At 58.1% G+C, this 26,832-nt stretch overlaps 1 protein-coding gene across 5 annotated transcripts; it reads left to right on the forward strand.

The window, feature by feature from the left end:
* The first annotated feature begins 2,286 nt into the window (after positions 1–2,286).
* On the forward strand, positions 2,287–26,402 carry PLEKHA2 (pleckstrin homology domain containing A2). Of its 5 annotated transcripts, none has more exons than XM_056363040.1 (13): positions 4,016–4,166; positions 4,835–4,954; positions 8,745–8,908; positions 9,851–9,907; positions 11,978–12,026; positions 13,070–13,167; positions 16,830–16,976; positions 19,987–20,133; positions 20,259–20,327; positions 20,478–20,548; positions 21,518–21,581; positions 22,454–22,531; positions 22,960–26,402. In XM_056363040.1, exons 3-13 carry the CDS (start codon positions 8,768–8,770, stop codon positions 23,302–23,304), a joined length of 1,266 nt encoding a protein of 421 aa, XP_056219015.1. In that variant the 5' UTR covers positions 4,016–4,166; positions 4,835–4,954; positions 8,745–8,767; the 3' UTR covers positions 23,305–26,402. The 5 variants fall into 5 exon arrangements, with proteins under 5 accessions (XP_056219019.1, XP_056219018.1, XP_056219015.1 ...); XM_056363041.1 differs by lacking the exon at positions 4,016–4,166 and adding an exon at positions 4,280–4,556; XM_056363044.1 differs by lacking the exons at positions 4,016–4,166; positions 4,835–4,954 and adding an exon at positions 2,287–2,492.
* The last annotated feature ends 430 nt before the right edge of the window (positions 26,403–26,832 follow it).

Below are 26,832 nucleotides of genomic sequence, written 5' to 3' on the forward strand. Positions count from 1 at the left end.
CCAAGAAGGATGCTTGGCTGCTGCCACTGGAGGGAAGGCCTCTAGAAAACAGATTATTCTGTGTCTGCTGTGGGCTCTGCTCCTTCCCTGGAGTACATGTGGATGTTTTCCTGCAGGGGACCCTAGTTGCTGTAGGACATCCAAAGGCCCTGGGACAGAGGGTGCCCTGCCCTGGGGATCCCCTTGTGACCCTGTGTCTGCTAATAGGGTGTCTCTGCAAGTTCAAAGGGTTGCTCACACCCCCAGGCAGGCTACAGCAGCAAAATATATTGAAACATGTAGGAGGAGAACTGAAAGGCTCTGGGAATAAAGGAAGAGCAGCAGTGTGACTAGCTGCCATGTGACTGTGCCCATAGAAAACAGAGCTGCTTCAGATCCAGGCTCTGGCGCAAGTCACAAGGTCTGCAGGAGATGCCCCAGTATAAAAATACTCCATGGAACAGTTTAGTCTTTGCAAAGCAGAGAGGGATGAGGAGGGGGGGGAAAGACAGTGGTTGGCAGAGTGAGGGTAGAGAACTCCAGCAAGAAGGGCTGGTAGGCAGGCAGTGCAGCGAGCAGTGGGAAGGAGAGGACACGTGTGGGATGGACAAGGGTTGTGGGTGAGGCTGTGCTGAAATCCTGGCACTGAAGCTCTGCCTCTCGCCCACACCTCAGTGAGTGTGTGCTGCTCCCTGTGTGTGGTGACCTGTTCCATGCAGGTGCAGACACTGGTTTAAAGGGGCCTGTGCTGCAGCAGGCTGGTGGGCATCCACCACTGAGCTTCCAGAGCTTGCCTGGACACAGCCCTGTCCTCACCCGATGGAGTGGCCAGCCCTGCTTTGAGGCAGGAAAGTTGCTTTTCCAACTTCTTCATTTTCTTTTTGTTTGTCTTTTTTTATTATTATTATTTTTAATTCTCGGTATAACCCAGTTGCTGTGGCCTGCATTTCCATAACTGGTGCGTTTTTCATGCTTCAGGTTTTGGTTCCCTTATAGCACCTTCAAAAGCCCCATAGTGAGTGCTCGGCACGTTCAGACTCTGGCTCCATCAGACTGTCTTGCAGCTGGGCAAGGGCAGGCTGTAGGGTTTGTGTGCATGGGGGAGCCAGGCAGTGCGAAGAATTACTCACCAGCTGCATTGAGGGATGATTCTTCCCTGAAAAAGTACATGAGGAGCAGTGCCAAAATCCTCCTCTGTCATGCACAGCAAAATGGGCACCCAGGCTAGGGTCACCCTGGGTGTATCGGCTTGCAGCTGTACATGCTCCCTCGGGGCTCTTGGGAGCGCTGGCAGGAGGGATGCGGAGGGAGGTCATTGCTGCTTTTCTCCTGATGTAATTAATAAATGATGCAGTTTGGGCTGCAGCTTCTGGCAGGGTGTGGGGCTGGACCGTCCCCCAGCGGGGAAATGGGAGGGATGAAGAGTGGGGAGGGAAGATGCTTCTCCCACAGGTGGCCATGGTCGGCTGGCAACGGCGAGGAGAGCAGCTGCGACTGCGGAGCTGGACGGTGCATTTATTTAATGGTGCTGAACGCTGAGCTTTGAGTGAGGGTAGATGGGGCCAACAGCCCTGTCGGGGTCCAACAGGAAATTTCTAGAGAAAAATAACCTCTTGTGCAAAGTGCTAGGAAAGCACCACTTGCATGGTGCCTGTCTGTGACAGCAAGGCTCCCTGCGCACCCTCTGCAGTGCCAGCAGCACCAGGATCAGGTTCACCCACACGGGGAGAAAGCGCTTCAGGGCCAGATGCAGCTCCGGGGAGAAAGCAGGGACTTTTTGAGGGTGCAGCTGCAGGGACCCCACGCTGTTCTGGGTGGCATGGGGTGGGGGGGAGGCGAGTGTTTCCTGCTCCCCAAATCCACCCTGCACTGAAGCAGCAGCTTTCCTAAGTGATGCTCCTGCAGGAACGGCGGCTCATGTCCGGTCAGTGCCACGCTCCGGCACAGCCCAAGAGCCGGGTGAGCACAGCCCCCCCGGGCCCTCGCCTGCCCCGCTCCAGCGCGTTGTTTCTGCAGCGGGCTGGAGGCTGCTCTGCTGTGACAGACTGTGGTTTCATCTGCTCCTGGGGCGGTGACATGGGCCTGGAGCAGAGTCACACAGAAATGAACACACATGGTTTCAGTAACAGCATTTGGGCAATCTTCTGCAACATGGAAAGGGGGGGGGGGGGGGGGAGGAGAACCTCTTTGTTCTAAAAATGACCCAGGCCATAGGAAATGCTGGGGGCTGAGGCAATGTGTTTACTTAACAACACTGTGTACAGCAAGCACTGAACAGGGTGCAATTGCTCTGGGAAGAAAATCTGCAAATGTGTAGCACTGGATCCTCAGCACTTAAAATTAAATAAAGGAAAGACCCTGACGATACAGCATGAGTGAGGGGCATGGAGCTGGAGGCTGGGGTCACTGGCATTGCTTGGAGGCGAGTAGAGCTGGTGCAGAGCTCTGCAGAGTTGATCCCCCGGGCTGGGTGTGAGCACCACTGACTGTCTGGGCTACATCGGCTGAGCCAGGTAGGCACCTCTGGGGTGTGGGTAATGGGCTCAGATGACTGACAAACAAATGACTGGTTGATGCAACTGTGAAGTTTTCTGGGTGACCAGGCAGTGCCTGCAAGCCCAGCACATGCCTGATTGCCCTGGGCTTCAAAGGAGGAGGTTCATGAAGATGGCAAGGACCCTGAGACCACATCACAAAGGGGAGCAGTGGCTGCTCTTGGAAAACATCAATTATTAACTCCAGGCTTCGTTTTTGCAGCTTCCTCAGGTGAGGAGGAACCCCAGGGCTCCACGAGCACACGAATAACTGTTTGCAGGGTTAACTGCTGGCTCCCCAGAGACCTCACCTGCTGCAAGGGTGTCTGCGGTGTTTTGGTGAGCGGTGCAATTCAGTTTGGACACCCAGCATAACCTCTGTGTTACCTGGCAGGGTTTGCCCCTCTCCCCCTGCGAGGCTGGTGTGCCAACCCCATCGGGCGCTTGCTCTGTCCCGCAGTGCTGTGGTGTTTTTGCAGGGTCCGGATGGGGGCTCATCCTCTCCAGCCTCCCCCCCTTCCTGCGGTGCCAGCTCTGAGCTCTGCCACTCCACGTGCATGTGCCCACAGAGATGCGTGTGCATCCTTGGGCTGGTGTGAAAGCGTGTGAGTGCTCTAACTGCTGCTTGGGGAGGGGGGAACGCATGGGGCAGTCGGCTTGGTGGAGCCTGGATCTGAACCACAAACAAAACCAGCGGGGATTGCTCTGGTTTGATGCAGAGGCTGGGGCAGTTCACCCGAGACGCATGCCGCTCTCGGTCACGTGCCTGTTATCTGCCCTGATGCTGCTGTATCTGACATTGCACCCCATAATAAGGCCGTGGGAGTAGAGCAAGGTTCTGTAAAGCAGCAGTGAAGCCCTGTGTGGTTTGGAAGCCCTGGGATTCTGTGTCAGCGTGAGGCCTAACTGTATGGCAGGACCACCGGAGCGTGCCCACCCTTGACTTCCCTTGCATGCGAAGCCACTTGCTATTTTGAGCATCTTGCTGGTGGCGCAGGCGCTGCTCGCCCCGCTGCGGGCTGGCCCTTGCCCAGGTGGGGTCTCGGTTGGGGTGGTGGGTCCCGGGTGGTGGTGGTGGTGGGCAGTTTCACGTGGTGGGGATGCAGCCGTTCCTCACGGGGCAGCTCGTGGGGGGCCTGGGAAGCATTTTGCCCGAGCGTCCCGGTGTCGGAGCAGGAGCTCTCGGAGGGCACAGATGTACCGAGCAGCTTTCTGCCGAGTTTGCGGGGGGGGGGTGGGGGTCTGCCTGGATGGCCCTGGGGCTGGGCAGGGGCTCTCGGAGGGGCTCGCCCACCCCGCGGCGAAGGTGCAGCGCTCCGGGCGGGCAGCGGGACCGGGCTGGCCCCAATCGGGACCCCCGCGGCGGCTGCCCGTGGGGGCGCACCCAGCCCGGCGCCGGGGCCGCTGCAGGTGCGCGGGGTGCAGGGGCGCGCAGCTCCCCCCGCCCCACGGGCCGCCCCCCCGCGCCCCGCACTCACATCCGGGGCCGGGTTTGCTAATGGCAGACGTAATTAACCCGGAAAAAAGCGGCGGCGGAGCCAGGGGCACACCCCCTCCGCCCGCCCCCCCCCCGCTCGGCGTGCGCGCCGCGCCGCAGCCCCCGGCCCGCCCCGCCGGCCATGCGCGGGGGGCGCAGCCCACGGACAGCGCGGGGTGAGTGCGGGGCGCTGCGCGTGGCCGCGGAGCCGCCGTCCCGCCCGTGCGCAGCGCTCCCCTCTCGGGCGCTTCTTGGAGGACCCCGCGGGGTGGGCAGGGGGGCCTCGCTGCCCCCTCCTCCCTCCGGCGCTGCCTCTCAGCCCTCCCCCGGCGAAGGGGCTTCCGCGGGCTCGGGGCGGCTGCAGGCGCTGGAGCGCCCCCCGCCCCGCCCGGCGCTGGGTGGCTGCCGTGCCGGGGGTCCGGGGGGGCCCGGCCCCGGGGTGGAGCTGGGAAGCGGGGCTGCTCCGCCGGTCCCGGGATGCGGCAGGAACTCCAGGCTCCGCAGCTGGAAGCATCTGGAGGGAAGAGGCCGCGCGGCGTTGGCGGCGGTGCCCGTCGCTCCTGCACGTTAGTGCTGGCAGCGTGGGCGTGGGGGGGCTGGGGGCAGCGGGGCCTGCTCCTGCTGGTAGCCCCTGATTTGGGGGACGGGGTCCCTGCGGGAGGCCCGGGGGTGCTGCACGCACTGCTCTCTGCTGGGGTCTGTGGGGTCGGCAGCAAACGCACGGGGAGCGTCGGGATCTGCAGCGATTCCGAGCGTTCTCCTGGCTGTTTGTCTGTGGGGAGTTGGAGAAACGCATCCTTGCTGCTCCCAGCCTGCCTTTCAACAGGTTAATTATTTAATTAAGGCAAACGTCTGGAATTAGCATGAGTTAGTTGCTGGGCTCTGCCTACACCGTCTGCCTCGTGTGTCAGCCTGCGGATCGACGGCGGCGGGGTGAGCGCTGGAAACTCCTTTGCAAGACCAGGTAAAAGGAAGTAGTGCTGCAACCGCTGCGGCTCGCAGCCATCACCCCGATCTCGCGGAGCTGCATGGGGGCAGTGGGCATCGCAGCTTGCAGCCCCTGTGAAACGGGGGTACCCGTCCTGTGCCCCAGCCAGCACCAGGGCAGCTCAGATGGGTGGGTGAGAGGGGAGGAGGATGATGATGCTGAGGCTGCTTGCTGGGGCTGCCTGCAGGTGCAATGGGCTGTGCTTTGGGGCGAGGTGGCGGGGAGATGCCTCTGGCCAGTGCTGCTGCGATGCTTGGAATGCCAGGTCTCATTGCCTTGGCTTTTTCTGCTGCGGGGCGTCCCTGGGTCACGCTCCTGTGGCTGTAGCTGTGCTGTGAGTGCCAGGAGCTGGGCAGAGAGGGCATGGGCAGCCGTGACGGTGCAGTGAAGCGCTGGCGTCCTGGGGGTGCGTCCTGGGGGTGCTTCCTGGAAAGTCTGGCTGTGTGGCTGCACACGAGGCCTTGGAGCCAGCAGTGACTGCAGAGCGGGGCTCGGGAGCCGTTTGGACGGTGCCCTGCACCTTCTGCTCTTCGTGGGAAGCGCTTACCTGGATCTCGGGAGGCAGGCGAGAGGGTATTTTTTGCTGTAAACCTTCTGTAGCCTAATTGCTCTAGTCATCTTGTTAACTGAGCCAGAAAAGGGTTGTCCTTTTTGGTGGGATATTATGACTCTCAAAAAGCTGGGAAGTCATTTGCTTCAGAGGTGGGGAAGAGCCCTGGAAGTCTCCAATGTGCTTATTACAAAATGGTGTAAATTCATAAATGGGATCTGGTCGTGAGACCCTGAGGGCCTGATTCGGTGGCATGCTCAGGAAGTTCAAGTCACTGGATGGTGGATTAGCCTCCATGAGTCGGGCATGTGCATCATCGGTAAACCTTCCTGTGCCCAGTGCCAGTGTGGTGTCCATTGTCTTTCCGTAAAGGCTGCCCCCTGGAGCACCTCCTCACAGCGAGGCCGTCAGGGACTCATCCGCACCTTTAAATGATGCTGATTTTCTGTGAAGTCCCTCTTACTCTCCCCCTCAGGGTTTAGTCTTGTGTCCTTCCTACAGAAAGCACAAGTTTGAGTCTCACATAGAAATATTTGTGACGGGGAGTTTACAAAGTGCTGTATAAATAGCAAAGGTTATTGCAAACTGAGGATTTTCCAGCCCTCCCGGGGTTCCTGAGGAGAGGGAACAAATACCCACATGCTGGTGGAGCTGGAGATGCTACTTTTATCCTTTTCCTATGGAAAAGTGCAGTTCTCAGTGGCTGCAAGGAGACAGACAGTTCATGTCCTGCAGGCAGTGGGGTGTGAGGGGACAGGGAGCCTGGCTGGCTCAGGGGAGTGTGGTCTGGAGGGCAGAGTCTGGAGCAATTGCAATCTCCTCTGCCCAAAGATTTTTGCATATCCAAGTGCAGTCTGAGGTCAGCTGGAGCAGAAAAGTTGAGCTGGTTTGTGGGCTTTCAGCCCAGCCCGTGTTAATTAAGGATGGCAGGGGGAGCATAGGGGGTCCCAGGAGGCGTCCCATGGGTCTGGCACCGCAGCCCTGAGGGGCTGGGGGCTCATCCCTCTGCTCCCTGTGGCACACCTCAGCTCTTTCTCATTCCTCTCATAAGCAGAAGTCTCTGGACTTTTATTAGCAGCAGGAGGAAGAGATAATTTATGAGGCCTGGTCTGAACGTGTTGGTACGGTTGAGGGCACTTGGGAATCTGCTTTCTGTGTGCTTACCCCCGCCCACAAAAAAAATGCAAAGTGCCCACATAACCTTTGCATCAGGGCAAACGTGTTGTTTTAAAACAATCTCTTCTACTGAAGCAGTATGATTTCCCTCTCAGCAAAGCAGTGATACCCATCTCTGAAACGCTGATGATAAACTCTGAGATCCTCACAACAGGTTGACTTGTTTTCTGCCACCTCTACCTTTGCAGCTGCACCACAACTCTTGCACAATGCTTGCCTCTCAGGGCCCCACTCCACTGCAGCCATTCGGTTCAAAAATAGTATTTCCTCCTTTTCTGCATGAGATCTTTTATTTGTTCAGCCTCGGCTCGTGGCACCTGTGCAAATCACCCCTCTTCTACCGGACAAACCACACTGGGTTCAGCTCGCATCCTTTCGGTAACGGCCACCTCCATCGCTGCCTGCCCAGCCTGAGCCGCGGCGAGGGGGCTCTGCCCGGGCGGAGGGATGTGCCCGTGGCTCTCGGCGCTGCCTTCGCTGCCAGCGCATGGCTGGGAGCGATGGCGCAGTGGCTGGGGCAGCCCCACTGCAGGGGTGCTGGGGGGCTCCCCTCACCGTGGCTCTAGCTCTGCCGTGCGCGGTGGGCGGGAGCCGCTGCCAAATTCAAGCGGTGGCAATGTGCACCCACTGCTGCTGACTCAGTGGCTGCTGCGGGGTGGCTGAGGGCGACGCTGGGCTCCCCGCGTCTGGTGCCCACAGGGGACACGAGCAAAGCCTGTTTCGTGGGCACACGGCTGCCACGCTCCCTGGTCTGGCTGCTCGGGGCCGTCGTGCCCCGTCCCGTCCCGCGGCAGGCTTGGCGTGGCGTTTTCCCTGCTTTGGCAGAGGAGGTTTGTGCAGCGGCTGCCCACGAGGTTGTCCTTGCAGCCCAGCTCCGCTCCTCCACAGCGGCCGGGCTGGGCTCTGAGGTGACCTCCGGGCTCGCCTTGGCTGGGGGCAGCGCTGGGGAGGGTCCGTGCCCCTGGCAGACCTGGTGACACGGCTTGGCCCCGCGGCGATGGGTCATTGTTTTCCCTGCTGACTCTGCATCCTGGCTGCACAGATTTTCTGCTGGAGTTGCAGATTGTTTTCCATTTCCTGGGAGTGTGCTCAGGCTCTCTCTAGTGCACAGTCTGCGTTGGGATTATTTTTTGTTGCAGTTCCCAGGGACCCGGTATCTCCCACCAGATCCTTTGTGGCTACTTTGTCCTCTGTAAGTGGGCTGCCACCCCACGTTGCTGAGCTCTCTGGGGGGCAGCCGCTGGGATGCGACCATCACTGTGATGGAGTGGCTGGGGGCCCAGGACCGTCACTTGGAATCAGTCTGTCACTGCGTTTGTTCAGCACCGTGCAGCGACTGACTCCATCTGCAGCTCCCGGGTTTCCAGAGTCCTGCAGTTCCTTGCTGAGCTATTTTGGTCCACCTTGCTGGTGTGATCTACCCTGCTCCTGCCTGCACCCGGGGCCGGCACGCTGGCACCCCTTCTTGTCACCAGGGCGTGTGGGGTGACGTTCATGTTTGGCAGCTTCCCCGCAGCGCGAGCGCCTGGCGATAGCCATTTGACTTTGTGTGTGTTAAGGGCTGTGGAGGCCTGGCAGCTGCAGCAGGAGGTTTGGGCAGGTTGGGAAGTTGGACCTGCAGGTAACTTGGCCAGCGGCCGTGGGACTCAATGCAGAGGAGGGGGCTGGGTGAGGAGCGAAGCCCCAGCCCCACCTTTGAGCCTCGTGCAGGCTTTCACGCCTTTCGAGCTCGCTGGCCGCAGGGGGGTTGGCAGCTCTCGGGGCCAGGGGGCCATGTGCACCTCTGTGGGGAGGGACGCATTTATGAAAAAGCCTCATTTTTCAGTGAGGGGAGGCAGCTAACGTGCTCATTTGGACCAGCCCTGGCAGGTTGCCCCTTCCCTCTTGTGAGCTCAGATGCAGGCTGGGCGAGTGCACTGGCATCGCAGCACGTCTGGCACCAACAGGTTGAGGTGGCCGTGGGTGCAGGAGCAGCCTCTTGGGGAGCTGGGGCTGTGGGAGCAGAGCACCCACCTCTCCCTGCCTGTCCCTCCTCCGCAGGGTGATGCGAGAAGGAGCCCGGCATGCCGTACTTGGATCGACAGAACCGTATCTGCGGGTTCCTGGACATTGAAGAAAATGAGACCTGTGGCAAGTTTCTGCGGAGGTATTTCATCCTGGACACCCAGGCCAACTGCCTCCTGTGGTACATGGACAACCCTCAGGTAGGGTCCCATGCTGCTTGGCCATGGGCACGTCTGTGGAAATTGTTGAGGAGTGTGTAGACACATCCCAGCCTCCCTGCTGGGCTGCCGTGGTGGAGGCATCTCCTCCGGCTCCCCGAAGGACGATGCTGTCTGTCAGGGTCTCCTGCAGCTGATGTGGCCCCGACCAAACTCCAGCAGAGCAGCCCCCCGGTGACTGTTGTGGGTTCCAGGGCTGCCCTGCCACTGACACCTTGGAGGAGCCTATAGAGATGCTGTGCCAACGTGAGGCGTTACATCTCCTTGTGTCTTAGTGTAGAGACAGTGATGACAAGAAAGAGGAGAGGTTATCTTAGAAATAGTTGTCATCTTGGAAGTGGTATCATGCAGCAAAAGCTCTTAGACCAGGAGCTGGGTAGCTGGGGGAGATGGAGTCTGTGCCTGTTGTGCCCAGTGTCTCTGGGAGCTGCCCCAGTGCTTGCAGTCAAGTTCAAAAGAGCAAGAGCCAGAGCTGAGCTCTAGGAAGACCCTCCTGGAAACCCCACGGTGCTCAAGTGCTGCTTGTAGGCTGGGGAGGCACCTGCCTTCCTGAAGAGCATCTTGTGGCAGATTCTTCATTGCCTTGTTGCAAGGGGAAGCACTCAGCTGCTCAGCTGCAGCCTCTGGGCCGGTGGTGGCCCAGGCTCCGGCTCCCAGTGCCGCACTGGGGAGTTGGAGCCCAGCTTGCACCTGAGGTGGGGCTGCCCGGGGCTGTGAGCAGGACCGGGGAGGGCATGGTGCTTGGCGCCGGCTGCTCGTAGGGTGTGAGATGAACCAGGAGCACGCAGAAGGGAAGCAGCCGAGGCCGGCAGCGTGGCTGTTGCTTTTGCTGCCTGACCCCAGTGATGCTGAATGACAGCCTGGCTCGCCTCTTCTGCATTCTGCCTGTCATTTAACTCCCATTGCTCATTAAATGTTTTGCAGAACCTGGCCATCGGTGCGGGTGCTGTCGGATCTCTGCAGCTGACCTATATTTCCAAGGTAATGTCGGGGTGGGGCGAGGGAAAATGAATGCTCCCTGTTGTCCCTGTGTCTGTGCAGCTTTCCCAGGAGAGGTGATGGCTCACCCTGGCAGCGCCTGAGGCAAGGTCTCATCCTGCCCAAGCCTGTGCCCTCCTCCCTGGGACAGGAGCCTGGGCGGGGAGCGGGGAGCATTGCTGTGGCACGGCTGATCCTAGCGCTGGGACTGGTGTTCGGCCTCAGCTGCCGAGCGGCATGGGATGGCTGCGAGGTCGGGGTGCCGGGCAAAGAGGAACTGCTCTGCTGCAAGGAACGAGGCTGAGTGGGGCCAGGCGTGCGGTGTCGGTACAGCTGGACGCGGAGCTGGTGATGGCTTGGCGCTGCTGCTCTGGCACCGGCCCGGGCCAGGGTTTGCGCGTACTGCGGAGCCCCTCGGCACTCAGTCCCGGTAACGCCGGTGCGGGGCTGCCCGCCGCTGGTCCTGCTGGAGCCCCAGGTCCGCAGCAGGCGGCTCCTCCAGCCCAGTGAAGACAGGGAGGTAGAGATGGTGCCAGGATCCCCCTTGCAGTGGGTTTAGGAGCACCAGTGCATCGAGAGCGGCACCCTGAGGGATGAAACCTCTGGAAACTTAGTCTTGTGTGTGTCTTAGTGGCATTATCTGGCTTCCACGGGAAGGCAAAAGTAGCGCAGTCAGGGACAACTGTTGCAGGGCTGGTGACTGGACCGCGTTGAGCCGCGGCCATGGAAAGCAGAGCTGCCACCATCCTCCTCCCGTGAGCTGCCCCTCGGCTGCTGCCGGGGGAAGTGGGGGGCTTGCGGCCACTGTGCCAGGCTCAGCTCCGTGCTGGAGCCGGATAAAGAATTGGACGGGTCTCTCTGTTCCTGCTGAATCATGATTTATAAATTAAGCGCAGATGAAGCAACGCCGGGAGGTTGAGCCTTCCCCATTTCAGAAGGAGCCTCACTTATAAATTATATATGTTTTAGCCTAAATGAAAATTGCTGTAGGACAGCATTTGGTCACAAACTGCAGGACTGGGTTATGCCAGCAGCTCTAACTACCAACGGTAAATATGCCAGAAAAATGGAGGTTTGCTTGAGAAAACATATTTAAAGCATTATAGACTGGCTCTGAAGGAGGAAGCCTGTCAGAATAAATACTCCATGAATGCTGTGCTTGGAGCCCCGGGGAATATTATTCTTATATAAATGATTCCTACTCTTTAGGGAGAAACCACTGCTATTTTCCCTCAATTTTCTTAATTGCTGACAAGAGCGACTGTGTTAGTCCAGCAGAAACTCGCATTTTCAAGGCCTTTGAAAGCTTTCTGTCCTTTGCTTTACAGTGCAGCCAGTGCCGGGGGGGGACAGCGGGAGATGAAAGCCCCGTCTCTGCGCTGACCTTCCCCTGGGACCACGCGTTCGTTGCCACATGTGGTCTGCGTTATGTCTGATACGGGCCAGTTCCTGAGAGCTCGCGCAGCTGTGCTGCAGCTCCTGGGCTCATGCCATGCATGTTGTCCTCATGGGCACGGGACATGCCGGCACCCCGAGGGTGGTGCTGAGCATCAGCCTGGCATCCGTGCTGCGGGGGGTCCTGCCTGGCATTCCCGGGGTGGCGGAGCCTGGGGTGGGAGCGGTGGTCTGTGGGCTCCCACAGTGGCACGCAGCCGGGCTCCGACCGGGAGGTGCGCAGGGAAGGTGTACTAACTGGGTCCTGCTCACCGGCCGCATTCATTGTCCCCTGATGCGGGCTGGCTGGCTCTCTTCCCCATCTGCAGACGGGGGTGATCGGGGGGCTGGGGAGGGCAGGCGGTGCCTCCCCCCGTGCTGGAGCGGCTGCTGGCCAGGGCATGGTGAGGCTGCCACTGGTGGTGTGCCGGCAGCTGGGCGCTCGCCCCTGCACTGACACTGCAGCACTGGTGCTGGGCTGGGGGCTTGGAGGAACCGGGAGCATGGACTGAGTTGGGAGCTTGGGCAGCACCAGTTCTCCTCCATCGTGGCCGTGTGTGTGGGAACTTTCAGCTCTCACGTGTGCCATTAGCCTGTGCTATTATCTTTTAAGTTTTTCTTTAATTTCCTCTGTTGCAGGTTAGCATCGCCACCCCGAAACAGAAGCCGAAAACTCCATTCTGCTTTGGTGAGTGAGGGGGACCCCCGCGAGGCTGTGCCAGGGAGGAACCCCACAGGAGGCTGCAGCTTGGGTGTCTCCCCCGTGAGCCCTCCAGGCTGCTGCTGTCCAGACCCCCTGGACCTGCCTGCAGTGTCCTGGCAGTCAGGGAGGGAAGGGGTTGCTGGCAGTGCCTGGCACGTTGTGCCAGAGGGCCAGTGCAGGGCTAGTGCGAGCCACAGGCCCATGTGGTGGCCCTGTCACTGGGACTGCCCACGTGAGATGCACAGACAGAGCTTGGTGAGGGAGGCAAGGCCCTGTGGGTTCCCTCCGTGACGGTCCCTCAGTTTTGCTGTGCTTCTGAATCCTTTCCGTGTGCCCCATTGTGCTGCACTACCTTGTGCAATACAGGTTGTTTTTTTTTCCATTTTAATACCTGCAGAAGCTTCTGCTGCTGTGGTGCAAGGAAGGGATGTTTGGTATCCAACTGCCCCCCCCCCCCCCAACAGCCTCAGCCCTACCCACGCTGCCTCAGTGCCTCGTGTATGAGCTATGAACTCGTGTTTAAAGCAACAAAAATGATGGCACAAGCACATACTTGTCCCAAGGGAACGAGGTTGCCTTTGCAATACTTTATGACAAGGGATGTAGCCCAAGACAAAGACCAGAGCGCATGGCACATCCCCCTGTGGGTGTTCCCACCAACGGTTTGGATGGGAGTTAAAACCTGAGAGCTGAGTGAAGCGAGTCCCAGGGGGCCCTCAAACGCCCTGTGCAAGGGGCAAACTTCAGCACCAAATTAAGCCCTAGTCTGGCTATGCCACAGCCTTGGCTTCAGCCCTGCCCTCCCCAAGCTCTGGTGCAAGGGCGCGTCCAGCTGCTGCATCCCTGCTCCATGCCCCAGCGCTGGCCCCTCAGCCGCTGTTCCATGCAAGAGGTTACGAGACCAGTATCTGCAAATCACTTGGTCTGGGCGTTGAGAGGTGCTGTATTGTTGATTTATTGTTTGTTTGATTAATGCTGAGCACTGAATGGGGTTCCCTAACTCTTCTTCTTGTTCCCTTCTTTGATAGTTATCAATGCTTTATCTCAGCGCTATTTCTTACAAGCCAGCGATCAGAAGGACCTGCAGGACTGGGTGGAGGCGCTGAACCGGGCCAGTAAGATCACGGTAGGTTGCGTTACGCTCATCTCTGGTGTTGCTGTGTCCTGCCCTGATGGCCCACTCGATAAGCGCCTGGAAGAGCTGCGCTCTTCCTTCTTGCAGTGCTCTCCTCCTGCATCGCCTCCCGGTCCCACGCGGGGAGCAGCTGTGGCGGCGGCCAGGCTGCCCCTGGCCCAGGAGCAGGTCTGCGTCAGACTTCCCAGGTTCTCTTCTGGCCTAGAGCCGAGGCACGCTGGGGAGGGAGGGGAGCACAGCTCTCAGCTAATGGCTGCAGCATCTTGTCCTCCTCTGGAGCTGGCTCTGCTTCTGGTGCACCCCTTGCTTTGCTGTAACAGGGGCCTGTAGCTCCCAAAACCCCCTCATTCCCAGGGCAGCGTGCCCTGGTGCCCCAGCCAGCCCTGCGAGAGCAGAGAGCTCTGACACAGGCTGTGTGCTGGTTTGGATCTGCGGGAGGGATGCTGCGAGCGGAGGAGGGATGTGCTGGGGACACAGCCTTTCAGCACGCAGGGATGGACGGCTTTGCTGTCGCCCTTTGCAAGACCAGAGCTACACGGTGACCCCTCTCAGGGGTCTGGCTCCAGACTGAGGAAGTTCAGCATCCCCAGGGATCCTCCTGCTTGGGATCTACTTTGCTGTCATTTGCTTGCCCATCTCTGCCCTCCCTGTCCAGCTGCGGGGGGGTGCGGCAGCTGCACCCAGGGAAGGTCCTGCTGGAGCCGTTCCCATCCCCGCTGCTCTGGGGCCGTTTCCCTCCTGTTGCTCTTGCTGGCTGGGGTTGTGCGTAACGACTCCTTGCTGTGGCTGTCAAAGGGCATCTTTCTTGTGCCTCAGTAATTTATTTACTCAGTTTTTATTCTTCCTGGAACACAAGGTCTTGTGATGAAATGTAGCAAATGCCCTGCACTGTAGGGCACTGCAGGGCGGATTGTGCCTGGATCTGAAGGATTTTTTCTGCCATCTCCTCTCGTTCGCTCTTGTGTCCATATAACCGTAAACTAATGGTCACTGACCCAGTAACTCACAGAGTCTGTGCTCCTCAGCTGCCCGGTGCTGCTGGCGATGAGGGATGCTGCTGTGCTCCCTCTCCCACGCAGTGAGAGCAGGAGTACAGTCTGTGCTGGGGCTCCTGGGCTGGGTGTTTGCAGGATGGATCCTTCCCAGCCTGGGGTGTGTGGGATCCTGCAAAAGGGTCAAGGGCATAGCAGGCTTCAGCATAACCACAATTAGAAGCATTGCCAATGTTTAATGCTAGCACAGTTTTACTAGATCATGCACTGATGCCTGTTGTTTGTGGTTTGCAAATTAAATATAAGGAAGAATCATGGCAAACAGTTTAGGATTGGGGCCTATCAAATAGCTTCTGAGGTTTTTTTAAAATCACTGGAGTGCTGTGTTGTAGTCCCTGTGGGAAACTCATCTACAATGCCAGACCTGGCTTGTATTTTCTTTTTTTATCTGCAAATACATTAAATGTGACGACTACACGGGCTCTGGCTTGTACCTTCTCTTTTATTCAGGTGATAAAAGCCCTCCTCCAAAACTGGGTAGGAGTTGTAACCAGAGATGTTTGTCTAGGTGTGCTACCGGAGTACTTTCCTCCAGGGTAATTGCTTGCAGGCAGCCCGTGTTGCTGAGGTGGGAGCTGGTGTGATGGTAGCAAGAGAGGCATCTTCTCTTTCTGCAAAAAAGCGCTGTGGCTTTCAGACCCTGCTGTTGGCCAGCTCTTCTCATCTGGCTGTGTCCCAGCTGGCCGACCGGCTCGTCCAGCCCTGCAGGGAGGAGTTCTCGCAGGCTGGCTAGGAAACACAGGGCTACCAGGATGCGGGTGACGCTGCCACTCTGCCCTGCGTGGGAAATTCCTCTCCCTGCTCTGCAGCTTCCCATCCGTCTCCGTTTGCGCCTGGGTTTTCTTGGGCTGCTCCCAGTTGCAGTGGCTTCGTCACCTTGGCGTGGGTGGAGGGGGACGGAAGGGCATGGGAGACGTTCTGGCTTTCAGCAGTGTTCTAACCCTTACCAGCCTCTGGGCTTTAAGTGGTCTCCCTCTTCCCGGGGCTCTGCTGGGGGGGTGTGCATCACACCGAGCACACCCGTGTGCGCTGTACGTTGGGTGCACGCTGCTGCTGTCTGAGCCACTTGCCGCGGTGGGACGGGAAGGATGGGGCAGCAATTCGGGCGTTGCTCCTGGTGCAGAGATCCAGGTTCAGCTTCCGCTTCTCACGGAGAGTTCTCCTCTGCTCTTGGCAAATCGGTTCCTGTGTTTCCTCACCATGTGCTGCCTTTGTAGCCACAGCGCTGGTGGCTGAAGGTGTGAGGCATGCAGTGGGCTGGTGTGACCGTGACAAGGGGCTCTGCTCAGTTCTGCACGAGGAGGCTCAAGCTGGTGGCAGCGCTGCCCCACGTTGAGTGCCGAGCAGCACCTTCCCCCTGGTGCCGCTGCCTGCAGAGATGCAGCTCCTTCCCTCTGCCTCTGCCCACAATGTCTCTGCATCTGCGTTATGAAACAGTTTCCTCCGGCTGGGCAGCCTGTGCCGGCTCCAGCCTCCTGCTTGCCCACGTTGCTGGGGCAAGTGGCCGGTGCATGCTGGTGGTCTGCACGGGGCTGTGCAGTGCAGGCGTGTGGGAGCCCACTGTCGTCTGGCCCCTTGCTCTGATGGCAGCGGCGTTTGCGAAGCACTAGCGATGGCACGCGAAGGTGCCGCTGCCGCCTGCCCTCTGCCCGCCGCTGCCTGGCTGTTGGAGAGCACCTGGGGCCCTGCGTGGGCAGCGTGTCCAGGGGGTGATGGGGATCTTGTCCTTGGTCCTTCCTCCTCTCCTGCCTGTGGGTTTGTGAGGTCTCAGCGCAGCCCTCTGCCCCCCAAGACTTAACCCAGGTCTCAGCCTAAATGCGAGTCCAGCCGTCCGCCTGGGGGGACTCAGGGCAGCTGCCAGCTCTGCTCGGCCGGCGGCCGATGCACGGTGTGGCTCGCACGGGGAGGGCCGAGTGTCTGTCCCTGTGCGCTTCAGGGTGGAAGGCAGGAGGGTGGGTCAGAGCCAGAGACCCCGATTAATGGCATTAGGGAAGTGGAAGTGCAGGCAGAGTCAGGAAGGACATCTTGGAAACCCACCTTTGTATCCAGGGCCAGGTGCTGGAGGGGGGAGCTGGGAAGGGTGAGTGAGGGTGCCAGCACTGGGAGCCGGCTCCCCGCTGCCCAGGGGTGCGGGGCTGCTCGCAGCTGAGACACAACCTGCCCGGCTGTGCGTTGGCAGGACACATGGGTGGTTTGGTGTGTAAAATAGTGCCCGGCTGTCTGCTGCACCCCTGCGGACGTGCTGCTGCTCAGCCTCGTTAGGCAGACGAAAGCTCATCATTAAACCTAGCTGTCCGTAGAGTGGGGACAATTAAAGGAGCCGGTGTCCCACAAACACATCGAGCTGCAGAGGTGAATCACAGACTCCTGTGAGGTGATGCTTAATTATTCACCACCTCTCATCTCCCATCTCAGTGCCTCCTGCAAACCGCCCAGGTGTGGCCCACACCCTCCTTAATTGGGGTGGCTTGTTCATTTATTATTTTTTAAAGGGACATTGCTGCATTTAGGTTGGGAGGACAGAGAGGATGGTGGCTGGTGCAGGTGTGGGGCTGCCCAGCTCGGTCACACCTGTGCCCTTCACCACTTTCTTTCCTGTAGGTGCCAAAGGGTGGCAGCGTCCCACTGGCCACGGAGATTGCGAAGCCTCCAGTGGTGCCCCAGGCCCAGGAGAGGAAGCCCCAGGTGGCCTACAAAACCGAGATCATCGGGGGGGTGGTGGTCCACACACCCATCTCCATCAACCAGGTGAGCTGGCAGGATCCGTGCACCATCCCAGGTCCTGGGGGTAAAATCCCTGTGACATCAGCACTCCGCTTTGGTCTCTCTGTTCCCGGCGTTTTAAGAGCCGCTCCTAATGGGGATAAGCAGAAGAGGTGGCACCTTTCTCCAGGGCATTCCCACCACACCCTGCTTTGATGTTCCTGCACTTCGCTGCCGGGGCCCTTGGCATTTGAGCCGGGCTTGGAAGGGTCCCTGCCTGCGGGGTGTTGTGTCAGGCTCCTGTTGTCGCTGTCCTGCCAGCACGGGTGTGCTGCCTTCCGAGGCGAGCAGGGCGAGGGTGGCTGGGTCTGCAAATCACTTGTTGCAAATGCTGCTTGGACTGCTGCTTTGGGGAGGGAGAGCACAGGGAAAGCGCCTGTCGGGGCGTTGTTACCGCTTTAGCATCCTGCTGTGCCCCACCAGTATTAAACAGCGCAGCAGATGAAGAAATACTGTTCCTATGCAGCAGCGATGGGCGCTGCCATTCTCTAACCACGTGTCAGAGCAGTAGAGCTTGTGGGCATGGGTCCTGCAGCGTGGCGCTGGGCTGGGGTCTGGGAGGGTCCAGCCTTGGGGCTGGCGGCAGTTGCTGGTTTGGGCTGTTGGGGAGGCTGGTTTGCACTTTCATTTCTGGAAACCAGTTCGGTGCCTGCAAACCCTTCCCACTCAGGGGTGTATAAATAGCTGCACTTAGCACCCTGTAGCACCTCTCCTTTGTCTTGCTCTGAAATGTGATGAGAGTAGGGAGTGTGAGGAGGAGGAGGAGGAGGACAGGAGGCTATGGATCTGTTTGGCTTCCTGGCTGTCCCACACCATCAACCTGCACGTCGTGGGTCCAAATCCCCTATTAGGGTGCCTGGGGCAGAGGGGCCCCATGTCACTGCCCCCACCAAAGCAGCCAGAGGGACTGACCCATCCTGCAGATGGTGGCTGGTACCTCTTGCCGTGGCTCTGCACCCCCTTCCCTCGGCACGTGGCCGGGTGTGCATGTGGCTCTCCCCATCTCCCACCTTTGGGCACTTGTCTGGCTCTGGGTCTCGCTTCACCTCTTAACAGTGGCAGCACTCAAAATAGAGCAGAGAATTAGTTCATTGCAGTGTTTTTTTTTCTGGCAGGTGCTTTTAATACTCTCCTGGCTGCAGGGTTTGTCAGGAGCAGGGTGCAGAGGTGTGTGGGGTTGGTGCTGCTCCCAGGGTTGGGCTAGCAGCCATCCCTTCCTGGTGCCACTGCCCAGTGGGATGCTGCTGGACCCTCAGCCCGGTGTGTGAGGTGGGGAAGGGCAGAGAAGGCTGTGCCTCCCTCCGTGTCCCTGGGAGCCGTGCAAGTTTGCAAACAAGTGGCAGCAGCCAAACTTGCAACTTTTCTTCTCTTGTTTCAGTGAGTTAAAGCTCCTTTTTCCTTCTGACCCTTGACTCTGCCTCCCTCTCCCCCCATGCCACCACCTCCTGAGAGCCACGAGCTCTATCCTCAGCCCTCGCACGATTTCTTCCTTTCACTGAGGGTTTTTTTAGAGGTGGTGCATCAGCTGCCGGAATATTTTCCGTGCTCTTGCTGCTTGCCCCACGTGAAATGGCTATTCCCCTGCTGCAGCTTCCTGGGTGCGTCTGTGGTTTCCTGGCTCTGCCCCGGCCGCCGCTGCCCTGCCACAGCTCGGGGGCTGCAGCTGGGAGCCCTCTGCTCTGGCTGCGCCTGCAGACTGGCTGGCAGCATCAGCTGGCTCCCAGGCATGGTGCTCCCTGTCGCAGCAGCATCCCCATCCCTGGGTTTGGACACGTACATGTGCAATGCTCAGCAGAGCTGGTGCCACCCCAGGCGAGGGGAGCGGGTGGCTTCCCCATCCCGGCTGGGCTGGAGCTCTGCTCCGCTGCTCTCCGGAGGTGCTGGGCAGCAGTTTGGGGCCAGCCAAATGGCTGCTTGTGTCTGTCCCGGAGAAACCAAGGCAGCCTCTCGAAGGTGCTGGAAGGAGCAGCGCGGGCAGGTCGCTGGTTAACCGCACCGGCGCGGGGGCCATATAAGGCTGGTGGTAGCGAGAGCCGCCCCGGCTGCTATGGCAATTCTCAAACCTCAGCACAGAGCTGGAGGAAGGGGTTGGAGGGATGGGGGAAGGACATGAGCACAGATGTTTCATCTCAACCATCCTCTGTGCTGCCGAGGGGGAAGGGAGGGCACTGCTGGGGGATGGGGCAGCGCAAGAGGGTGATTCTGGCAGCAGGGCAGGAATCTGGCCCCTGGGATGCACTGGGAAGTGCTTGACGTGATCCAGGGGATGGGTGCTGGGCACACAGCTATGTGCGCAGCCCGCCTGTGCTCATCGCAGCGAGCATTGCACTTGGCAAGAGACAGCTTGGGGCAGAGGAAGCAGGGTTAGTTGTTTCCACCTGATCTGAGAACATCACAGTTCCTTTTGGGAGAATTTGGCTGTGCAAATGTGGAGCGGAGAATTCACGGCTTTCCTGAGCAGTTTATTCCCATGATAGATTGTCTCCTCCAGCTGGAAAGCATCCCTACTTTCTAACTTGGGTTTGTCTGGCTCCAGCTTCCAGTTGGTGGGTTTTGCTCTGCCTCCCTCTGCCAGATGAAAGAGCTCCTTGCGTTTCCCCCCCGAGGGGGTCTGCGGTGCAGTCGAGTCCCCTCTCAGTGTTTGATAAGTGAGGCAGATGAGGTCCTTGAACTTCCCTGCTGCAAGGGATTTTCTTCAGCCCTCAAATTACTTTTCTGTAGCCTTTCCAATTTCTTAATGTTGTTTTTGATATGTGGGCACCACAATAGTGAGTAGTACTCGGGCAGCAGTCTGAAAAGCTGCATGTAATGAGATAAAATCAGCTTTCGACTGGTTTGCTCCCCTGCTCGTGCGCAGGCACTGCGATTAGCCCTTGGCTTGCAGCGCTGTGCTCGGGGCTTGCTTTGGCCTCTTTTCCCTCCAGCTGAGGTGTTCTGCCTTCTAGCCCTCCCGGCTTTCTCCTGGCTCCCCGGTGACTCTGCTCTCTGGTTGCAGAACGGCGGCGATGGAGGGGAGGGCAGCGACGTGGCTGCCCACCCGCTGCTGCGGCGCTCACAGAGCTACATCCCCACCTCGGCCGCCAAGCCGCCCACTGGGCCGCCCGTCCTCAAGAGCGGCTACTGCGTGAAGCAGGGGAACGTGGTGAGTGCTGCGGGTCCCTGGTACCGAGCTGGGGGGTGGCCCTGGGCTGCCTGCTTCCCCCAGGTTGGGGATGCTCTGGGGAGAGCACCAGAGCCAGCACCAAGTGGTTTCCTCCTCTTTTCCAGAGGAAGAGCTGGAAGCGCCGGTACTTTGTTCTGGATGAATTTTCCATCAGTTACTACAAGTGCGAGCAGGTGAGCAGCCCCGGCATGGCAGCAGCTGCTCCCGAGCCGAAGTCTGGGGCCGCTGCCCTGCTGGCGCAGGGGGCTCTGTGGGAGGCGCAGCCTGGCGCTGCCCGCCCAGGAGCCAGCCAAGCCCATCACTGTCTCCTCTCACCTCCGCAGGACAAGGAGCCCTTGCGTTCGATTCTCCTGAAGGACATTTGCAAGACCCACGAGTGCCTGGTCAAGTCCGGGTAACGCTCCTGCCTGTGTTTGCCCGCGGTAGCCCCAGGTTGTTCCAGGCTGGAGCAGCCCAGGGGAGCCCCGAGTGCTCCAGGTGCTGGGGCAGCAGCTCCCTGAGGGGCTGAGCCCGAGGAAGGCAGGGAGGGAACTCGTCTCCCTCCTTCGGGGAGCCCAGAGGGCCCCCAACAGCAGCTGCTGCTGCGAGACGGTGCCGGGCTGAGCTGTGCGGCCGCTCACTTGTTTCACTGTAACCTAAACATTGCCTCTTCATTTTGCTTTTAAGAAATTTCTTCCCCTTCAGCTCCCCCGAGTGGATCGGGGAAATGTGGCGGGATGCAGGATATTGTCTGTCCTCCCTCCTCCTGCCAGTAGCCGCCTCTGTTGGGCAGGGGTTCTCCTGCAGCTCCCTTATCTCCATAGATTAAGGAGTGGGGGCCCTGCGCAGTAAATAGCATCGTGCGGTGGAGGAACAGAGGTGTTCATAAAGCAGCCGAAAGCCACATATGGGTGTTTTCCTTAAACTAGCACAGGTGGCTACACAATGTCTTGGGAACAATTTATTGCAGTGAATACTGAGAAAATTAAAGTAACTTCAAGACTTGCAATGAAAAATTAACTGAGAAAAAACCCCTCTGTAGCTACAGTAAAATGTAATTTATTAATGTATCCTTGAATTGTTTCTTCTTAATAAGTCAGAGAAGGCTCACATTTAAAACAAACTGTAAATGAGATGGGTTACAGTTCTGGGGAGGGGCAGGGGTTTGCATGCAGACAGCAGAAGCTGGTGTGTGTGTGTGTAGCTGAAGGTCTCTGGGGAGCTGGAGTCTTCTCCAAGTCCTGATGGGATCCAAGGTTTGCCTTCAGCATGTTTTCCCACAGCACACTCTAGAGATGAGGATAAACACAGATTTTTATTTTTATTTTGTTCCCCAACCATGGTGACTTCTGGGTAGTGACCATCTCTTTCTCGCTGCTTCTAGTGACCTCCTGATGCGGGACAACCTCTTTGAAATCATAACGAGCTCCAGGACCTTCTACATCCAGGTGAGGCAGCCGAGTCTGGTTTGTGTTTTCGGCAGCACTTCAGCTCTCGACAGCTTGTGCAAGCCCCGTCCCTGCAAACGGGCTGTTCCCCTGCAGCCTCTGGCCAGCAAGCACAAGCAGATGAGTGTGTAACAGCTTCGCCTGGCGCCGGGGCATGGGCAGCAGGGGAGAACTGCCGGGAGGTTTCACTTCTCCCCTTGGGCTTATTTATAATAGCGGCTATTTGTGTGAGCAGGAAAAAGCAGAGACAGAAGCACGGGGCGATCTGATGAGCATCCCGGGTGCGCGGGCTGCGTCTGCCCCTCGCCTGTGCTGCAGATTTGAGCAGCCCCCTCTGCCCTCTGCAGGGGCACTTGTTGGTCTCCCTCTTGCTGGGCTGAGCTGGGCAGGAGGCGGCAGCAGGCAGGGGATGATGTACACAGGGCTCTTGGCACTGGTGAGTCCCTGAAGAGCACTGGCGTGGCGTGACGTTCCGTGCCGTGGATGCACATCCCCACACGCACAGGCAAAGCCCCAAACCGTGCTGCCCAGAGAGCACAGTCCGGGGGGGCTCCTGGCAGGGTGCAGACCCTGAGCCTCTGCTGCTGCAGGGACTGCTAACACCCCGACAATGGTTTGGGGCTTTTTTTCCTTAAATGCTTTATCTATTCCTGATACAAAAATGCTGCACTGTGAAGAGTGGTTCCCCTACTGCAGGGGAAAATAGGGTGATGTGGTGGTTTTTAAGCAAGGATGAATTATTAGCAAATATACCGGGAACCCTGGTAGCCTGTCCGCCTGCGTGCCCATGCTTCGGCGCGGCGGGGATCAGCTCTGGCTGCGCTGGGGGCTTGCAGAAGGCAGGGTCTCATCCTTGCTGGTGTGTGTTGCAGGCAGACAGCCCTGAGGACATGCACAGCTGGATCCGAGTAATCACAGGGGCGGTCCAGGCCCTGAAAAACCGCCCGAGGGTAGGTCATGTCCTTTCTGCTTAAAGTTTAGTGTTAAATGAAGACTATGCCAATGTGTAAGATAATTATTTAGTGGCTTGTGTAAGTGCTGGGTTAGCCCATTTCCAGGACGTGAGATCCCTGACCTCTCTGGGGTGGTTTGCCAGTCACTGGAGAAGTTTCCCTGAAAAACATGGAAAAGGGAGATTCAGCCCTCGAACTGGACCTGCGTGAACCCCTCTCTGCTCCAAGGCACAAGCGAGAGCCCGATAGATGGCAAAGGGCCATTTAATTCAGACTTCCAGTTTGCTTAGGGTTGGGTTTTTTTCCTTTCTACAGAGCTTGTAAAGAGCCTGGTTCTGGTCCCCAGAGCTTTGCAAATTGCTCACAGCATTGCATGCACAAACCCCAGCCCCAGCCCAGCGCTCACTCTGCATCTGTCCTTGCAGGAAATGTCCTTCATGAGATCCACCTCCATGGTCAAGCCTGGGGGCTCCATGGCCCCCTCCCAGCAGAGGCAGGTGACGGAGGAGAGGAGAGCACTGTGCAAAGCCCCCTCCACCTCGTCCTGGCAGCCCTGGACCCCGGTGCCACAGGCAGAGGGGAAGCAGCCGGTGCCGGAGGAGATGCCCACGCTGCTGAGAGACTCGGTGTTCATGCCAGCCTTCACAGAGCGCGATGCTGGAGCTGCGCCAGGCAAGCGCTTGCGGCACAAGTCAGAGCCGCAGCATCTCAAGGAGAAGCCGTTCGCCTTTGACCTGGACGATGAAAGCATCCGGACATCCGATGTCTGACCAGGCGCTGAGCCACCCCCCCGGCTCTGTGCACCGCCTCCCTGGCTGCCGGGGGTCCCCGTGGGGTAGCTTGGGGTGTGCAGCCACGCCGTGCCCAGGCCGGCTGGGCTCCACGCGTCCGCTCAGTGTCTTGGACCAAGCTCACCCCATCTTCTCAGCAGGGGTGAAGTGGCCCCTTCCCTCCACTGCTGCTCTTCCCTCCGGTACAGGCTCCACCGCACCCATGTCCTGGTGCCCTGCCCTGCCGGGGACGGGGTTCCTGCCTGCGCTTTGCCCCGGGTGGCTCCGTGTTCTGGCTTTGCGGGGCGAGAAGCGCTGGTCCCCAGCACGGCGCAGAGGAGGGGGCATCATCTTCCGCAACCGCATAATTTACCCCAAAATTCAAGCCTGGAGGAAGCAACAGGGGGTCTCGGAGTTATGAAGGGGAGAGTGGCCTTTCTTGTGTTCAGAAAAACATTTTTCACCCTTTTCATGCTGCTCAGCCTTCCCTGGGCAGCTGGGCAGAGCTGTGGAGACACCAGCCCGCAGCTGCCTGCACAAGGGACACACTGCAACTGCCCGTTTTGGCGGCTTTTTCCCTAGGAGACCTGCTCTGTGCACTGCCTGACTAGTGCTGTATCAACAGGTCTGTTGGCTTTTAGTTATACCTCTTTACACCGGTGGCCACGTTGAAACCCAGTGCTGCAGGCTGCCCGCCCAGCCCCTCTGGAAGGCTCGTTGATGCTTCTTGGGCAGGCAGCTGGTGCAACAGCGGCTGCCGGCAACGGGAGGTTCCTCAGGTACGGTGGTGGTTTTGCACTGCATGCATCTGGGCACCAGAAAGTCTTGCCCAGGTGGTGAAGTGCTTTTAGCAAAAAAGCAACAAAAGCCAAGTGTTTAATGAAACTGGGAGGGCTTGTCCAGCCAACTCACCTGCTGCCTGCCTTGAAATGGAAATGAGTGGAAGTTTTGAGAGCAACACAAACTCATCATTTCCATAACTAAATAAGCTGCCGTAGAAGGTGTGATAGATAGCGTGTAGAAATTTCAGGTATTCCCTGGGCAGCGAGATCGTCTGATACCTTCACCCCAAAAGGTGTGTGTAGTCCTTTGGCACCGAGCGAGGATGCGCGTCCTTGTCCTTGCTGCCAGCAGCAGGTTGCGTTGCTGTGACTGAGAGCTGCAGCAAGCCCATGCAGGCGTAGGTGCTGCAGCACCTTGTTTGAGGGCTTTTGCCTGGACCTGGGGTGGCGGAGTGAGGAGGATGGTTGGGGCTCTGTCTGTGCCCTGTGGAGAGCAGCACACGTCTGGGTGGGAAAGCTTTAGCCCGGAGTTGTGTTAAGCAGAGGAAGTGAAGGCATCCCTGCATGGGGCTGCTGCACTCTGTGGGCATCCCAGCTGCAGGGGGACTGGCACCGGAGCTCGGGGCGGGGGAGGGGGACGGACTGCAGGGGGTGCCAGGGGTTGTGCGGGGCCCTGCTGATGGGCACAGGGGTTTTAAATGTGCTGGCCTTGGCCCAGTCGCACTGCCACGTCCCACGTCAGACACAGGCACGTTTTTTGCCGTCTTAGATCTACTCCTGCTGAGGAATCTGGGTGGCCAGTGTGGCAGTGGCGTGGCCAGCTTGGCAGCGCCTGGAGTGGTCTGGAGTTAACAAGGCTTCTCCTCTCTGTGGGCTAGTTATCTGTTCTTTTATTTTTGTTTTCCGTCTTTGCTTTTTTTTCTTGTCATTACACGTTCTCTGCTCTGCAAAATCAGCCAGTGTGCTCCCCAGGAGCAAAGAAATCTGTTTTGTCCCTGCCCTTTCCCAGTCTCCAGCTGTTTGACAGCTGTGCTTCAGCCTAGCTTGGGCTCAGCCTGGGATTGAGCGGGGCTTTATCGGTTGAGCTCCAAGCGCTGATTAGCCCGACTGATCTTAACAAGGTTAAAACTGCATCTTCCTTCGTTGATCCCCTTCTGTGTTGGAGGGGCTGTGCCTCCAGCGACAGGGCCTCGCAGATTTGGGGTAAGGGTGGCTCAAAGGGGGTTGTGTGGAGGTGCTGGAGAACACTGAAACTATGAAAATGAGTGAGAATCGATGCTATAATGGTACAGGGTGAGTGTTCGTATTTGTTATTTAATTGTAGAAACCTAGATCATGCTGTTCCTTTTTCTTCTCCTTTTTGCTTTATTTGCACTAGTGTTTGAAATCATTATTTTTTTTTTAGGCTGACTTGGTGTTTGGCTCGTAACATGGTGTTTCAGAAATGTCTTGGTAATTCAGTAAGCCTATCAATCACAGAGTCACAGCATTTGGTGATAGCACACTGACCTCATTTCTGGAGAACATCAAATGCAGAGAGATGATGGTTACTTGGTGCAAGGCTTCAAAACCATGGAGTACCAAGTGTTTTTGTTGCTTGCTAATTGGAAAGTTTCTTCGGGCCTGGGATGGTAAAGCAGAAGCTTGTTGCACAATCGGGGTTAATTATCCAGGAGGAGAAACTACCAGTGGCTCCAGCTATTGCAACATTCCTGTTTCTCATTCCCACCCTCCCGCATCCCCAGGACAGCTTGAAGGCTGAATGTGAGACTGAAACAAGCATGTTGAGAGTTGAGCCGGGCTCCATACCCGTCCATCATGCAGGTGGTGTGGTGGGGAGGAATTTCTCTCCCACCCCAAAGGACCAGGCAGATGCAGCCAGACCTCAGTGGAGCTTTGCAGTGATTTTTAAAGCAAACTTGTTATCCCCTCATCTCTGCATTTGCTTCCTAGCTGTCCTGTGTGTGGATGAACGCATCCCCCAGTAGCTGCTCCTTTTTGAAGATGAAGCGTGTGCTGTGAGTTTTCCCCGCTTTCCTAGAGGTACATGCAGGTTCGAGGTGTCTTGTGCGGAAAGAGTGGTGAGAGAGATGGGTTTGCTCTTTTCTATGGAAACTCCCAAGCGGTTTCAGCCGTTTGTGCAAGTACTGGCTGTGGATTTCAAGTGCTCTTAGGGCTGGGGTGCCTCATGTGGGCGATGCTCCGTGACTCCCATGGTGTCGGTTACTCACCTCCCGCCCCTTGCCTGTAAATGCTGTCTGCAGGAGATGGAATGCCCTTTTTTCTGTGTTTTTAAATAAAAAAAAGGAAATCCCAGTTGCTTTCCCAGGCTGTCTGTTTGCATTGTGTATTTTGGGTAATTATTGCTGGGGGCATCGAACACCATCCCTGCCAGGGTGAGGGGACGGGGTGCAGCAGCTGGGGGGGGACCGCAGGGAAGGGAGGGCAAAGGGCCACCATGGCCTCTGCTTTGAAAAAGTTTTTGATCTAGTTTGTCACTGCTAGAAAATAAGGGGACAATGACTAACCACGCGAGAAGCATCCCTTGTTGCCAGAGCATGTGTTTGGTAAAGGACATGAGGCTGGAGCAGAAACCATCCTGTCTCCAAGCGGTGCGCATCCTCCCGGCCTGAGGTGCAAGTTTAATTTTATGGCTGGTGATGCTAAGACAGCTCCATCTATTGCTCATCTTGAGCCCTTCCAGGGGTAAGTGTGGCCCAATAAAACTCTTGGTTTATCTTTGCCT

Source organism: Falco biarmicus, chromosome 18 (assembly GCF_023638135.1).
Source record: "Falco biarmicus isolate bFalBia1 chromosome 18, bFalBia1.pri, whole genome shotgun sequence".
Classification (NCBI taxonomy): domain Eukaryota; kingdom Metazoa; phylum Chordata; class Aves; order Falconiformes; family Falconidae; genus Falco; species Falco biarmicus.